At 50.7% G+C, this 14646-nt stretch overlaps 1 protein-coding gene across 3 annotated transcripts in view; it reads right to left on the reverse strand.

Moving 5' to 3' along the window:
* LOC141253136 (immunoglobulin superfamily member 10-like) overlaps positions 1–14646 on the reverse strand; it is a 130712-nt gene that overhangs the window by 79534 nt on the left and 36532 nt on the right. For all 3 annotated transcript variants that reach the window (XM_073670893.1, XM_073670891.1, XM_073670892.1), the window contains exon 6: positions 2840–2929. In XM_073670893.1, coding sequence (XP_073526994.1) covers positions 2840–2929 — 90 coding nt within the window. The remainder of the gene's footprint in view (positions 1–2839; positions 2930–14646) is intronic.

Raw genomic sequence — 14646 nt, forward strand, 5'->3', positions numbered from 1 at the left:
TACTCTGGCTCCCTCTACCTGTGACATAATATACTCTGGCTCCCTCTACCTGTGACATAATATACTCTGGCTCCTCCTACCTGTGACATAATATACTCTGGCTCCCTCTACCTGTGACATAATATGCTCTGACTCCCCATACCTGTGACATAATATACTCTGGCTCCCCCTACCTGTGACATAATAAGCTGTGACTCCTCCTATCTGTGACATAATATACTTTGGCTCCTCCTACCTGTGACATAATATACTCTGGCTCCCCCTACCTGTGACATAATAAGCTGTGACTCCTCCTATCTGTGACATAATATACTTTGGCTCCTCCTACCTGTGACATAATATACTCTGGCTCCCCCTACCTGTGACATAATAAGCTCTGACTCCTCCTACCTGTGACATAATATACTCTGGCTCCCCCTACCTGTGACATAATATACTCTGGCTCCCCCTACCTGTGACATAATATACTCTGGCTCCCCCTACCTGTGACATAATATACTCTGGCTCCCTCTACCTGTGACATAATATACTCTGGCTCCCCCTACCTGTGACATAATATACTCTGGCTCCCTCTACCTGTGACATAATATACTCTGGCTCCTCCTACCTGTGACATAATATACTCTGGCTCCTCCTACCTGTGACATAATATACTCTGGCTCCTCCTACCTGTGACATAATATACTCTGGCTCCCTCTACCTGTGACATAATATACTCTGGCTCCCCCTACCTGTGACATAATATACTCTGGCTCCCCCTACCTGTGACATAATATACTCTGGCTCCCTCTACCTGTGACATAATATACTCTGGCTCCCCCTACCTGTGACATAATATACTCTGGCTCCTCCTACCTGTGACATAATATACTCTGGCTCCCCCTACCTGTGACATAATATACTCTGGCTCCCCCTACCTGTGACACAATATACTCTGGCTCCCCCTACCTGTGACATAATATACTCTGGCTCCCCCTACCTGTGACATAGTATACTCTGGCTCCTCCTACCTGTGACATAATATACTCTGGCTCCCCCAACCTGTGACATAATATACTCTGGCTCCCTCTACCTGTGACATAATATACTCTGGCTCCCCCTACCTGTGACATAATATACTCTGGCTCCCCCTACCTGTGACATAATATACTCTGGCTCCCTCTACCTGTGACATAATATACTCTGGCTCCCTCTACCTGTGACATAATATACTCTGGCTCCCCCTACCTGTGACATAATATACTCTGGCTCCCCCTACCTGTGACATAATATACTCTGGCTCCCTCTACCTGTGACATAATATACTCTGGCTCCCTCTACCTGTGACATAATATACTCTGGCTCCCCCTACCTGTGACATAATCTACTCTGGCTCCCCTTACCTGTGATATAATATGCTCTGGCTCCCCCTACCTGTGACTTAATATACTCTGGCTCCCCCTTCCTGTGACATAATGTGCTCTGGCTCCCCCTACCTGTGACATAATGTGCTCTGGCTCCAACTACCTGTGACATAATATACTCTGGCTCCCCCTTCCTGTGACATAATGTGCTCTGGCTCCCCCTACCTGTGACATAATGTGCCCTGGCTCCCCCTACCTGTGACATAATGTGATCTGGCTCCTCCTACCAGTGACAAAATGTGATCTGGCTCCCCCTACCTGTGACATAATATACTCTGTCTCCCCCTACCTGTGACATAATATACTCTGACTCCCCCTACCTGTGACATAATATACTCTGACTCCACCTACCTGTGACATAATATGCTCTGGCTCACCCTACCTGTGACATAATATACTCTGGCTCCCCCTACCTGTGACATATTATACTCTGGCTCCCCCTACCTGTGACATAATATACTCTGGCTCCCCCTACCTGTGACATAATATGCTCTGGCTCCCCCTACCTGTGACATAATATACTCTGGCTCCCCCTTCCTGTGACATAATATACTCTGGCTCCCCCTACCTGTGACATAATATACTCTGGCTCCCCCTACCTGTGACATAATATACTCTGGCTCCTCCTACCTGTGACATAATATGCTCTGGCTCCCCCTACCTGTGACATAATATACTCTGACTCCACCTACCTGTGACATAATATGCTCTGGCTCACCCTACCTGTGACATAATATACTCTGGCTCCCCCTACCTGTGACATAATATACTCTGGCTCCCCCTACCTGTGACATAATATACTCTGGCTCCCCCTACCTGTGACATAATATGCTCTGGCTCCCCCTACCTGTGACATAATATACTCTGGCTCTCCCTTCCTGTGACATAATATACTCTGGCTCCCCCTACCTGTGACATAATATACTCTGGCTCCCCCTACCTGTGACATAATATACTCTGGCTCCCCCTACCTGTGACATAATATACTCTGGCTCCCCCTACCTGTGACATAATATACTCTGGCTCCCCCTACCTGTGACATAATATACTCTGGCTCACCCTACCTGTGACATAATATGCTCTGGCTCCCCCTACCTGTGACATAATATACTCTGGCTCCCCCTTCCTGTGACATAATATGCTCTGGCTCCCCCTACCTGTGACATAATATACTCTGGCTCACCCTACCTGTGACATAATATGCTCTGGCTCACCCTACCTGTGACATAATATACTCTGGCTCCCCCTACCTGTGACATAATATACTCTGGCTCCCCCTACCTGTGACATAATATGCTCTGGCTCCCCCTTCCTGTGACATAATGTGCTCTGGCTCCCCCTACCTGTGACATAATGTGATCTGGCTCCTCCTACCAGTGACAAAATGTGATCTGGCTCCTCCCACCTGTGACATAATGTGCCCTGGCTCCTCCTACCTGTATCATTTCTTGGGCTGCTCCTTTCAGCACCACTTCGGTGGCTCTTCCTTCGGATCTCAGTGTAGGAGACGCAGGATTTGCCATCATCTGAAATGAAATGATTACTCTTATTATCTGACCTCATCATCATCATCACTACTCTCACTGTCACTGTTCGCCATTATCATTCTCATCATCCTCAGCTTCTTATACTTTACATAGAATTTATGATATGAGAGGCCCGTCCTGACCTCTCCAGCTGCCAGCGCTCAGGCAGAGGATATTCTTGTATCATTGGTGTCAGGAGATCCACTTTATGCTATATACGGTGGAGTCCTGCTTGATCCGGTGTGTTGGGTGGCCTCACTGGAGCCACGTTTTAAGCTGTGCTGTTGAAGTTGCACTTACACTGTGTCAGGTGGAGTTATATTTTACGCTTTGTTGGAGTTATGTTATACTCTGTGCTGAGTTGAGTCTGTAGTGCCAGCGTCCCTGCATGCTGCCACCCTCGCACGGCAGGGGCGCCGAATAAATAAACGCTGCGTCCCCGTCACGCTCTTCCTTCTCCTTTCTCATCTGCTGCTGCCTGGGGTGCGCGCACAGTGCGCAGATCCCCGGGCACTGTGCTTAGGGAGCGCGTGCTCCCTCTTAAAGCGTTCTCAGCCTATGACTGGGAGGCACTTACTATTTAAGGCACCTCCACCTGTATGGAGGTGCATGTGCAACATTGTTAGTCTGTTCCCAAACACTCTTGCTAGTTCTCAGGTCCCCAGTGCTTGTATCTCAGTATGCCTGTCCTGTATATCCATGCCTGCTATGCCTGCCTGTGTTAGTTATATCTTCCAGCTCAGCTGCCTGCCTGTATATCAGCTGTGCCCGCCAACACCTGCCTGCTTGTGTATCTGACGTACCCGCCTGCTTGCCTGTATATCTGCCGGTCCCTTCCACACCTGCAATGCCCATCAGTTTATATGCCAGGCCTGCCTGCACCTGCTGTGCCAATCGGCATATCAGCCTTGTCCCTGTCGGCACTTGCCGTGCCACTCTGTATATCAGCCGGATCCGCCTGCACCAGTCTTACCAGTCTTACCAGTCTGTGTATCAGCTGGACCCTACTGCATCTGTGGTTCCTCTGTTCCTGCCATGCTTGCCTTATCAGCTGAACTCTCCTACTGGGCCGTTCCAGCTACCTGTCGCTTGGGTGTCAGCTGCTGTGTACCCGAGGTCAGTCCTGGTTTCACCTCCCCGGGCTCTCCTTGGACCGTGGTACCGTCTTTTGCGGTGCATCCGGGGTCAGCCTTGGTGTGGCATTTAGTCAGGCTTTCCTTGGGTCTTGGCACAGTGGTTCCACCACCCAGTCCTGCTTTGTTCTATAGTGGATGGCGCCCTGTTTTAAGCTGTGTCGGTAGGAGTCTTTGCTTTGGGTGTCGTCTTGATTTATGTGGTGGTTTAAGTGGCATCACAAATTACGATGTGCTGGGAGAAATCACGGTTTACACAGAGACACTCTTTACACTTTGTTAGTAGGGATGAGCGGACCTGTGGATGTTCGGATTCATTGGGTTCGGCCGAACTGTAGTTCAAAGTTCGGTTCGGCATCCTAACTTGACCCCGAAACCCGAATCCAATAGAAGTCAATGCGGACTCAAACTTCAGTGCTGTAAAATGGTCATAGTCTGGGCTATAGAGGGCTGAAAAGGAAGCAAAATGGGGGTAAGAGCAGGACAATTGCCCTGCAAAGAAATGTGGACAGGAAAATGACTCAAAGTGACATAGAAATAAAAAAAAAAAAAATAATAATAATCTTGAACCAGGAGGTGGAGGAAGTGGAGGTGGACATGGCGGTGTCAGTGGGAGAGGCAGGGGAGGACGCATCCAACAATATTTTTGTGTTTTTTTTTATTTGGGGAGGCCCCAAAATTAAACAAATGGCAAATAGAGTATAACAATGGCTGGGTGAGGCTGGTATAGTTGTCTAGTCATCCAAAGGTACAGACAATTCCCTTGCGGTCCATGCCTGGTTCATTTTAATGAATGTTACCTTCCCCACGTTGGATGTGGACAGGCGGATGCACCTGTCTGTGATCACACCCCATGCCGTGCTAAACACACGTTCTGATAGTACACTTGCCGCAGGGCAGGCCAGCACCCCCAAGGCATAAAGGGCAGGCTCAGGCCATGTCTCCGATTTGGAGACTCAGAAGTTAAATGGGGAAGACCCAGCACTCAGTATGTGGAGATGTGTGGATAGGTACTCTTCCACCATGTTGTTGTAACGTTGCCTCCTTCTAATATGGACCGTATCAGATGGTGGTGCCGGATGTTTTGGCGTGCTGAGAAATTCTGCCATGCTAACCCAGCTTTCCGAGGTGGTGCCAGTGCCCCAGCTGAGTTGGCAATGTGGCACCCCAGGGGTCTGGTTTCCACAGTAACAAGCAATGTTATGTCTGAGAGCAGGTGGGAAGTCTCTTGGTCAGGGATCCTATGCATGCCACACCTCCTGCCCAGTCCTGGGAGGGGAAGAACTTCCCCTAGATAAACCTGGGGCTGAGGCAGGGTTAGAGAGTTCAGAGGGAGAGTTCAGCCAGGAGGGCTGACAGGGAGCTGTGGCTCCGGCTGGGCCCAGCTCCTGGGCCATGCCAGAAGTAGAGAAGAGAAGCAGCATAGGAAGAAACAACAGGAGCTCTGTGGGAGCAGTGTTACAAAGAGTCAGGGGCTGGCAGCTGCAGAGCTCGCCCTGACTGAGAAGTTATCACCGGACCCAGAGTCCGAGGCTGTGGGGACTAACTCCTACCCAGCAGCAGAATCCGTCAGGCAGGGGATTTCAGGTCCTCTGGCACGGTCACACGCATGGGACCAGCACCGCCGTCGTGGAGCGGAAGCTACTAGAAGGCCCCGAGTCACCGGCCATACGGGTGAGCACCACACGGTACACTCAGGGACGTGGGCTACTTATACCCGCTTCTAGCAAGGTAGCCAGAAGAGTACAGTCAGTTTGGGAGGCCTACAACTCCGCCTGGCCAGGGGAGATCCCATCTGCTCAAGGACTGACCAGGCCCCAACCGCTAGCCAGTACTCCGGGAGGGTCTATCTTTGTCACCAGTAAAGACCCTGAACTACACCGCATCGTCTCTGAGTGGTTCCTGCTACCCCCATCATCCACGTCGGCTGCCCTGAGGCCATACCCCTCCCGTTGGGGGTTATACCATCCCCGCTGCACCATCCTTCCACCGGCCTCAGCGGTCTGCCCTGCAGCGGCAGCTCCAAAGCTGCATTCAACGGGTGGCGTAGTCATCCAACATCTACTGCTAATAGACTCGCCACTTAGTTTGACTCCCTGGGCACGGACCGGGTCACCGCCACGAGACTACTACCCCCATCTGATCCGGCTCCGGGTAAGCCCCCGTGCGCGCGATGCCGCACGACACAGAAGGCCCAGGGGCGCGTCAGCAACTTCCTCCTCCTCCTCCACCTTGTTCTTCTTCTGAGCCCCTGCTGTCAGGTGGGAATGCCATCAGTAATGCCTCTACGGAAGTAATGATGGTAGGTTGTCCTCGTAGTGGGGATCCAGCAAGGAGGCCGCACAGTAATCTGCACTGGTAACAATCCAGCAACTCAGCGGTCATTGCGCAGGCACAGCAGCATGTATTGGTTCATGTGTGCCAGGCTGCCCAGGGGCAACGACAAGCTGTCCTAGGTGGGAAGTGTATGGTCTGGGTACTCTATATCCCCCCAGCCACGCTCCAGTGATGCCGTGAGCTGCTTTAAGTGCCACCCTTCTGTGAACACTGTTCCTCCTCCTCTTCCTCATCCTCCAAAACTGTCCCCTGGTTGGACAGTTGTTTCCTGGCCACTGTTGGTACTGGAACCCACCCTCTGAGTCATGTGCAGATGACAGGACTGATAATGGTGTCAATGGTCCCTGTTCCTGCTTCTCCTCTTCCTCCTGTGCCACCACCTCATCCATCATCGCCTGAAGTGTTTTTTCCAGCAGGCAGAGAAGTGGTAAAGTAACGCTCATGATTTCATCATCAGCACTGGCCATGTTGGAGGGTCTGAAGACTTATGACCATGTGATACTTCAGTTTTTCTTTTTTAATAAATTTGCAAAAATTTCTACATTTCTGGGTTTTTTTCAGTGAAGATGGGGACAGAGTGGACTGTAAGGAGAAAAAAAATGAACTTTTTAGAATTTACCAAATGGCTGCAATGAAACAGAGTGAAAAATGTAAAGGGGTCTGAATACTTTCCGTACCCGCTGCATAATCTATTTAATACATGCCTTTATTTGTTGCTAATAGCGTGTTTCAACCACACTATCTGAGCAACATTAGTGGGAAGAAGTGAGGTCGTGGTGGAAGGGGGAATAGGCTTGGTGTTCAAGATATATGTGGGGTAGGTGGTAATGGCAGTGAAAGCACTAGTGAACCAACACCGTCATGTCCTATCCAAAGACAACTTCTGTTAGTGGACGGCTACTCCACTCCCTTTCTTTGGCAGCCGCACAGCGATACGCCTTGTAGATGAGGGCCAGAAAGAGCATGTGCTCCTGTGGATGGCAAGCGCTGCGTCAAGTGGCCTCTCCTCCTCTTCCTCCACCTCAACATCACACACAGTACAGTCCTCAGAGGTGGCACCCCGATTACCCTTGTTTCCCCCCATGTCACAGCTCTCCAACAGCCCAACTGACTGTAGGGAACCACAGATGGGCGAGTCTGCAGAGCTGTTCACACATTCTATGCCATGGGCATCAGAAGTCTGCTCCAAAGATTCACAGACTCAAGAGGAGGAAATCATCTGCAATGATGCCCAAAAATTTTTTATGTTGGATCTGGGGCAGGACGAAGTAGGATCCGAGCAGAATCCTGACCCTCGTCACCAGACGTTAACCCCCCGGGGGAAGGTGATCCTGATGAGACTCAGATACTTGAGGCTCACGAGGACTGTACTGTGCTGTCAGGGCAGGAAGAGAAGGAGGGTGACTCTCAGGGCGAAGAATGGGAGAACAGAGAGGATGATGATGAGGTTGTAGATCCCAATTGGTGTGAAACCAGAGGCACGCACCTGAGTAGCTCATCTGAGGAGGAGGAGGAAGACGAGGAGGTTATGTTGCGCCATGTGGCACAGACACGGAGTGATGCAACCATGATGAGCACTGCATCCACAACTGTGGCTATAGCCAGTGTAACATACCTGGCGGCGTCCTTGCATGGTGGTCCATCTCCCACTGTGCAGGAGCGCGCACTTGATCTCCAGTGCAGGGTGTCTCTCTGGCTTCCCTCCATGCTGTCTGTTTGCTTCTGTTTCTGCTGCTTAAGGGCGGCGCCCGATCACTTCCTGCTTTTTGTACCTGCTGTGGGTCACACCCCTTGTGCGTCCTCAGCCTATTGCTGTCTGACACCTGGTATTTAAAAGAGCTGCCCCAATTAACCCATGCCTGAGCATCTTGCCCTGTCAGTTAGCTTTTGTCTCTGACATGCCAGGTCCTGTCTATGTTACCTGTCTTGCAGTATCTGTTCCCATGTCTGTACTGTGTCCTATCTGTGTACTTTAACCTGCAGTCTGTACTCGTTCCTTGCCTGTTCGTTCCGCCTTCCTGGAGGCTGTATTTCCAGGCCAGTCTGAACACGCTCCTTGCCTGTTCGTCCCGCCTCTCTGGGGGCCGTATTCCCAGACCCGCTCCTGTATCCCGCTGCAGTGTCGGTCTCCTCCGTACACTCAGTTCCAGTCTGAACTCTCTCCTATCTTTTACCTGTTTTTTCTCTATGTCCGTTCCTTTCCTTTTTCTGCAGAGTCTGAACTCGTACCTACTCCTGCTCGTTGTCACTGTACTTCCGTTTGTGAGTTTGTGGTCCACTCGCTACTTCTCTGCAAGTACCCTGTGGGTATCTGGTTCTGCCTTTCCCTTCTAGTCTGTTCCGTGTGAACAGAGCCCTGTTCCCTCCGCGTCTGCGGTTTTCGCTTTGCTCAGCTCTGTCCGCCGCGTCTGCGGTTTTCGCTTTGCTCAGCTCTGTCCACCGCGTCTGCGGTTTTCGCTTTGCTCAGCTCTGTCTACCGCGTCTGCGGTTTCGAATTTGTCTCCCAGTCTGTACTGGACCCTACCCAGCCTGTGCTCTAGTCTGCCTGTTCCTGTATTCCCCGGTGTGGGTCAACAGCCGTGTCCGGAGTCTGACCTGGAGTAGACCCTGGTTCCTCTGCTCGGTTCCTCCCTGGTGCACTGGCGTCGTATGCCGTCGTGCGACCTTGGTCGGATCGGGCAGATACTTAGTTACGCCCCTCCAGGCACTCTCCGGTTCATGGCACAGTGGAATCACTACATAAACACGCACACGCCAGTCAGTCTGGGCGTGTGCTTTACAGCCAGCAGCGGTCGCCGGTCTGCAGCTCGCAGGGGCAGCAAGGGTTGCCTAGCCTAGGCCTTTTTTGACACCGTAAAGGAAGAGCCAACTCACGTTATCTGCCAACTTTGCAAAAAAAAGACTCAGTAGAGGGAAAAATTGCAATAATTTGACTACTACATGCATGAACCGTCACATGTGCGGTCAACATGCATTACTCTGGCAACGTTACTACGATAAAATGTGGACCAGTGGGCCTCCCCAAACCATCAGCCGCCCCATCAACATAATCTGCTGCTTCTTCCTCCTCCTCAGTTACCTTGCCAAGTGTTGTCACACAGGTCTCCTACTGCAGAACCTCCATTTGTTTACCAGCTCCAGTCAGACTGACTGAGAGTCCGTCAGCTGTAATGGAAGTGGACATGCCTGCTGCTGTCTTTGCTTCAACGAGCACACCACACGTTTCTCAATCCATAGTAACATCTGCGCCTGCACCTCATTCACGGTCTAGCTCACCGTTTCACCGTACTTCGCCCTCTCTCAGCACTGCAGCCAGCCCTCGGTCCCGCAGTTGTGATCACGTAAAAGATTGTTTCCTCCTACACATGATAAAGCTAAGAGGTTGAGCTCCACCATCTCCAATCTGTTGGCCACTGAAATGCTGCCTTTCTGCCTGGTGAATACAGACGGTTTCCAAAAGCTGATGGTCGTCGCAGTCCCCCTAGTACTAGTTGCCCAGTCACTATTACTTCTCAAAGAAAACTGTGCCTACGCTACTGTGATGCCTCTTACTCGAAAAAGCCCTTTAGTTTACCCTGGGTGATGGGGAACTCGGAGTCGGGTCCTGTGATGGAGAGATGGGGTGCAGCCGTGGCCCGGACCTGACCCGTGCTCAGGGCCGTCACATTAAAAAGAATGGTGTGGGCTTATCCGGGTTGAGTGGCTGATTTACGACTACGCCACCTGTGGCACCTGGTGAAGGCCACCAGCGCCGCTGCAGTCCGCTGAGGCATGGTGTTATGGCGGCCAAAGTTATTACTACTCCCCACAGGCGGAGCAAGGCCTCAGGACAGAGGGACAGGATGGAAGGGGGTAGTAGTAGAGAAGAACGGATGCCGCGTCGTGCGGTGTAGCGCAAAATAAACAGTCCGGAGGCCATAGGGGTAAACTTCCAAGGTTTTACTCACTTTAGAGATGGCAGAAGGAAGGCGACTCCCTGCTCCCCGCGGAGTCCTGCGGTCACCAGGGACGGGGGTTCGACAACCTCCGAGTAAGTCCAGTGTTCAGTCGGGACCCTACATCAGAGTGTTCCTGAACTACAGACCGAATCCTTTCCTGTCCGTGTGCGTGCGAATCGGCCGGGTCTCCCTCTGAGCTCCTCTCAGAACAAGGGCACGGGTGGCAGCTCCGCTCCGTCCGATACCCGGTGGGATCCTCAGGGCCTACCAGGCTTTCCCGACCACGACATAGAGTAGCAAGGTCGGGTGTCGGGGGCCGGTACCCCTCTTGCAGCCGGACTCCCTCTGAATATATCAGCATGGCGAGGACAGGTGGAGTACACCGCTCCGTCTGCATCCTGCCTGGGATCCATTTGCTGTGGAGCCACACCCTTAAGCTCCGGGCCTTCTTGGTCCTGGTCATTGGCCGGGTTGAGACATCCCCGTCTGCAACCTGCCCCTCATCCCAAGGCCGGGGTACGAGGGCCGTGTCTCCCTCCCTGCAGGTCCACACAGGATCCACTATCAGGTTGGGAGATCACAGTACCTGACAGTCAGAAGAACCAAAGACCAAGATGGCGTTTTATTAAATATCAAATTTAAAGTGTAACTAACTTGTAAGTCCTCCACCCTCACCCACTAACTGGTTCCCCTAACTCTTGGTTCCCCAGTCTCCCTGTAACCAGGGGAGCAGCACCTAGTGCATACTAGCTCCCTCTGGTGGAGAAATGTGGTGTTGGATGCAAAGGTCGGGTCACGACTATCACACTGTTCTTACCTCAGAGGAGGAACACTACACTCCATTAGAGAAGTGCAGCATCCCTGTGGTGGTCGAACCCTCAGGGGCGCCACACTACACCAACATGTCACACACAACATCACCCGTTCCTTGACTAAATCTGTGTCTGCCAGGGTGCATTTCACCACAGACACCTGGATGAGTAAGAATGGCCAAGGGAGTTACATCTCGCTGACTGGGCACTGGGTGACTGGTGGATGTGGGGGCAGGCAGGGAAGGGGCTGCTCCACAAATCTTGGAATCCGCAAGACTTAAGGGACAAACCTCTGTATTTAACAGTTACTCCACTGCTTCTGCCTCCTCCAACTCCTCTAGGGCCTCCACCTGCACCCTCAACCTCTGCCTTAATGAGACACGACTTCCAACAGTCCAAAACGAATACACACCAACTCCATACTGCACAGCCAGTGCTCACCGAAATCAGGCAGTCTTAAAATTAATTTGCTTTGGAGATCGCAGTCATATGAAGAGTGGCGGACAGCTATCCAGGCCGAGTTTGAGCATGGAAGCTGTGTGCTCACTTCTGCAGTTTGCACAATTGGATATACAGTTTTAACGGTTTCGTTGTGACCTAACACAGTCTTTGGATCCAGTCTAATTTTGTGTTTCGTAGTATTCATCACCGATACTGTCACTCGAGCAAACCCACCAGTAGGAGTCGTAAGCACAGTCTCACCTTGAACTAGGCCTTCCGGAAGTTCTGAGGAGTCTTTTGGCACGAACAGACTTTTATGGACTTTTCTTCCCGGTTCTACCCGGACTCCACACCTCACCCCGACATCTGGTTTGCAGGGATGATGGTTGGGCGCCAGCCTACCTTGACTTCTTTTAGGTCCATTGTATTCTGTGCTTTCTTTACTCTGTGAATCAAATTTTCAGCCACGGCGTTGGGTATGGCAAGCGATTTGGCAACTGCATCCACCACCAGTATCTCTGACTTGTGTTTCATGATGACCTCGCTGATTACATTATAACCCAGGATAGGATCCTGTAGCACGTTCTGATCACTGGTCGCGAGAAAAGGTACCAAAAGCTCAATGGTGTTGCTGTTCTTCGTGTCCCTCAGTTGGAAGTCACTTCCACCCAGCCTATGAAAGGGATTTCGGTCTGGTTGATGGCTTTGCCATGGATTTCCACTGGTGCTAAGAGTTCTTTTAGCGACCAAAGGCAGGTATGTGGCAGGTAGTGCCTTCTCCATTCTTCATTTAAAAGGCTCGCTTGGGCTCCTGTGTCCCACAGTGCTTTTACCAGGAGTCCATCTAGCTGGCACTGTATAAAGCACCTTTCACCGATTAGGCTGATGAGGCTATCTTTCATTTGACCTCCACACTGGGCATTAAGTAACTGATGCCTCTGTCTCCCTTGCAGCTGTTGTAGACGGGAACACACTTGGGGATAGTAGTGACGCAGCCATTTTACCTCATGCGCCGTTCTGGGGTTTGGTGAGATTCGGATTTGCTTCTTGGGCCTCCTCCGTGTCGCGGTTACCAGTCGCCCCGCACTGGCAACCTCCTGTCTTTTAACCCAAACGGCCGTGACCATTGGCATTCCTTGGCATAATGTCCTTCCTCACCACATCTTAGACAGTGGACACACACCATACTCTGATTTGATGAACGGCACGCTTCACAAGCCGAGTATCTTCTGTTTTGGAACCCACTCCTGGGTCTGAGGGATTTTGGTCCTGGCCTGGAACGAATCAACTTTTTCACTTCAATCAACTCGGCTCGCAGTTCGCCTATTACTTCCTCCCAGTCAGCGCTGGCGGTTCTCTCTTTTGCTGGTGATTTAAGGTTCCAACTCGGAGGTGCCACTGGAGGGTCTCCATGATGATCTTCGGATTGGCCACTGGGGGTCTCCAACTTCAGCTGACTCATTTTGGTGATTTTAGGAGCAGAGCTTTTCTTTAACTTCTGTTCGCTCTCTGACTCCAAACTAGCTGCCTCATTCATTTTTTCAATTAGGACTTTGTCCAGAATGCCAGGATCTTCCAAGTACTGTTTCAGCTGCAACTTGATGTCTTTGCTGATTAACCCCGTTGCCAATGATCTCAAGAACTTCTGGACTAGTCCAGCATTAAAATTCTCTTCCGCATCTACATAGCTGGATGCAAACAACAGTTTATCCTTAAGTTCAATTACTCTGAACAAGAACCTTTGGGATGATTCATTATTTTTCTATGAGAGGTTAATGAGTCAGTGGAACAATTCTGAAGTACTCTCTTCTTTATAGTGCCCTTTTAAAATCATCTTCAGCTGTTGCAAGGTCAATTGACTCTTCATTTCTAGTATACTACAGAGGTTCAGTCCTGGGCTGATCGCTTTCACCACCCCCTCAATGATCTCATCTGGCTGGTAGCCTTTCTGTAATCCTGCTTAGAACTGGTGCAACAAGTTCATGTAAGACAGTTTCTCTTTCTCTTCACACTCTCCAATCTGTCCCAGGATCTTGAATTCTTTCCTTATGGTGATTTGTGGTGTTAGAGAAGACTGTCTCCCTGATTTATCTAACCCGAGCAGGTTAAAGGTCCTGTCTGAGGCTATCACCCATTCAGAGGTTTTCGTCGATTCCTGAAGGGCTGTTGTTAGGACTTTGAATTGTTCTTTAAATTCCTGTAGTTCAGTCTGTGGACGGAGATTCTCGCTTTTGATAATTGGTGCCGCCCCTCCATCCTCCAACTTCAACCTGGTTATAAACTGTGTTAGCTTCTGGAGGAATGTCCCCATGACGTCTTCAGCTTCTTTCTTCCCCAGCTCATCCATTTTTGCATTAATGGCAGCTAACAGTTGCCTGCTGGTTGTGTGCTTTGGAAATCTGTTGTACTGACGTCTTTATATGTTCTGCTACTGTTCTCAATTCTTCACAGGTTAACTGAAGAAGCAGCTCACTAATTCTGTCCATTTGTATTTCCACATCCATTGCTGCTAGTGAGTTTTCTTTAGGGCTGATCCCCTTTAACTGGTGTAGCAGAGTTGAGTTGAGGTGGTGTGCTGCTGTGTTTTTCCAGACACTTTTCCTCTTCTCCCTCTACACGCTAATTCCCACTCAGGACTCCCCGTACGGGCCACCAATGTCACACGCACGCCGCTAGGTTCAGACAGGGGTGAGACAGGTTACATGAAGTCTTTGGAATCCTGGGGGAACCGGTACTCAGGACGACCATAGACCATGTGCTGCAGCTTCTCTCAGGCACACAGGGGTATTGACCCTCAGGCACAGACATGTAGGTTGTTTCACTTGCTGACCAGACACACTTGACAAGAGTCGTCATAAATGGTAAAACAGTAGCATTTAATAAGAAGCCACACAGCCAGTGCAAGTTAAGTCTTATGAGCAACAGGCTCCAGTGACAAACAGTACAGTTTCCTTAGCAGCACCGCAGTTCACAGTCTACCCAGTAGTACAGGACAGCACAGTTCTAATGCAAAGGCACATTAATGAACACAGCATTCTTTGCAGCACAGTGAGATG

The sequence above is a fragment of the Phyllobates terribilis genome, unplaced genomic scaffold (genome assembly GCF_046119375.1).
Source record: "Phyllobates terribilis strain yellow unplaced genomic scaffold, ASM4611937v1 Scaffold_2__4_contigs__length_985480577, whole genome shotgun sequence".
Taxonomy (NCBI): Eukaryota; Metazoa; Chordata; class Amphibia; order Anura; family Dendrobatidae; genus Phyllobates; species Phyllobates terribilis.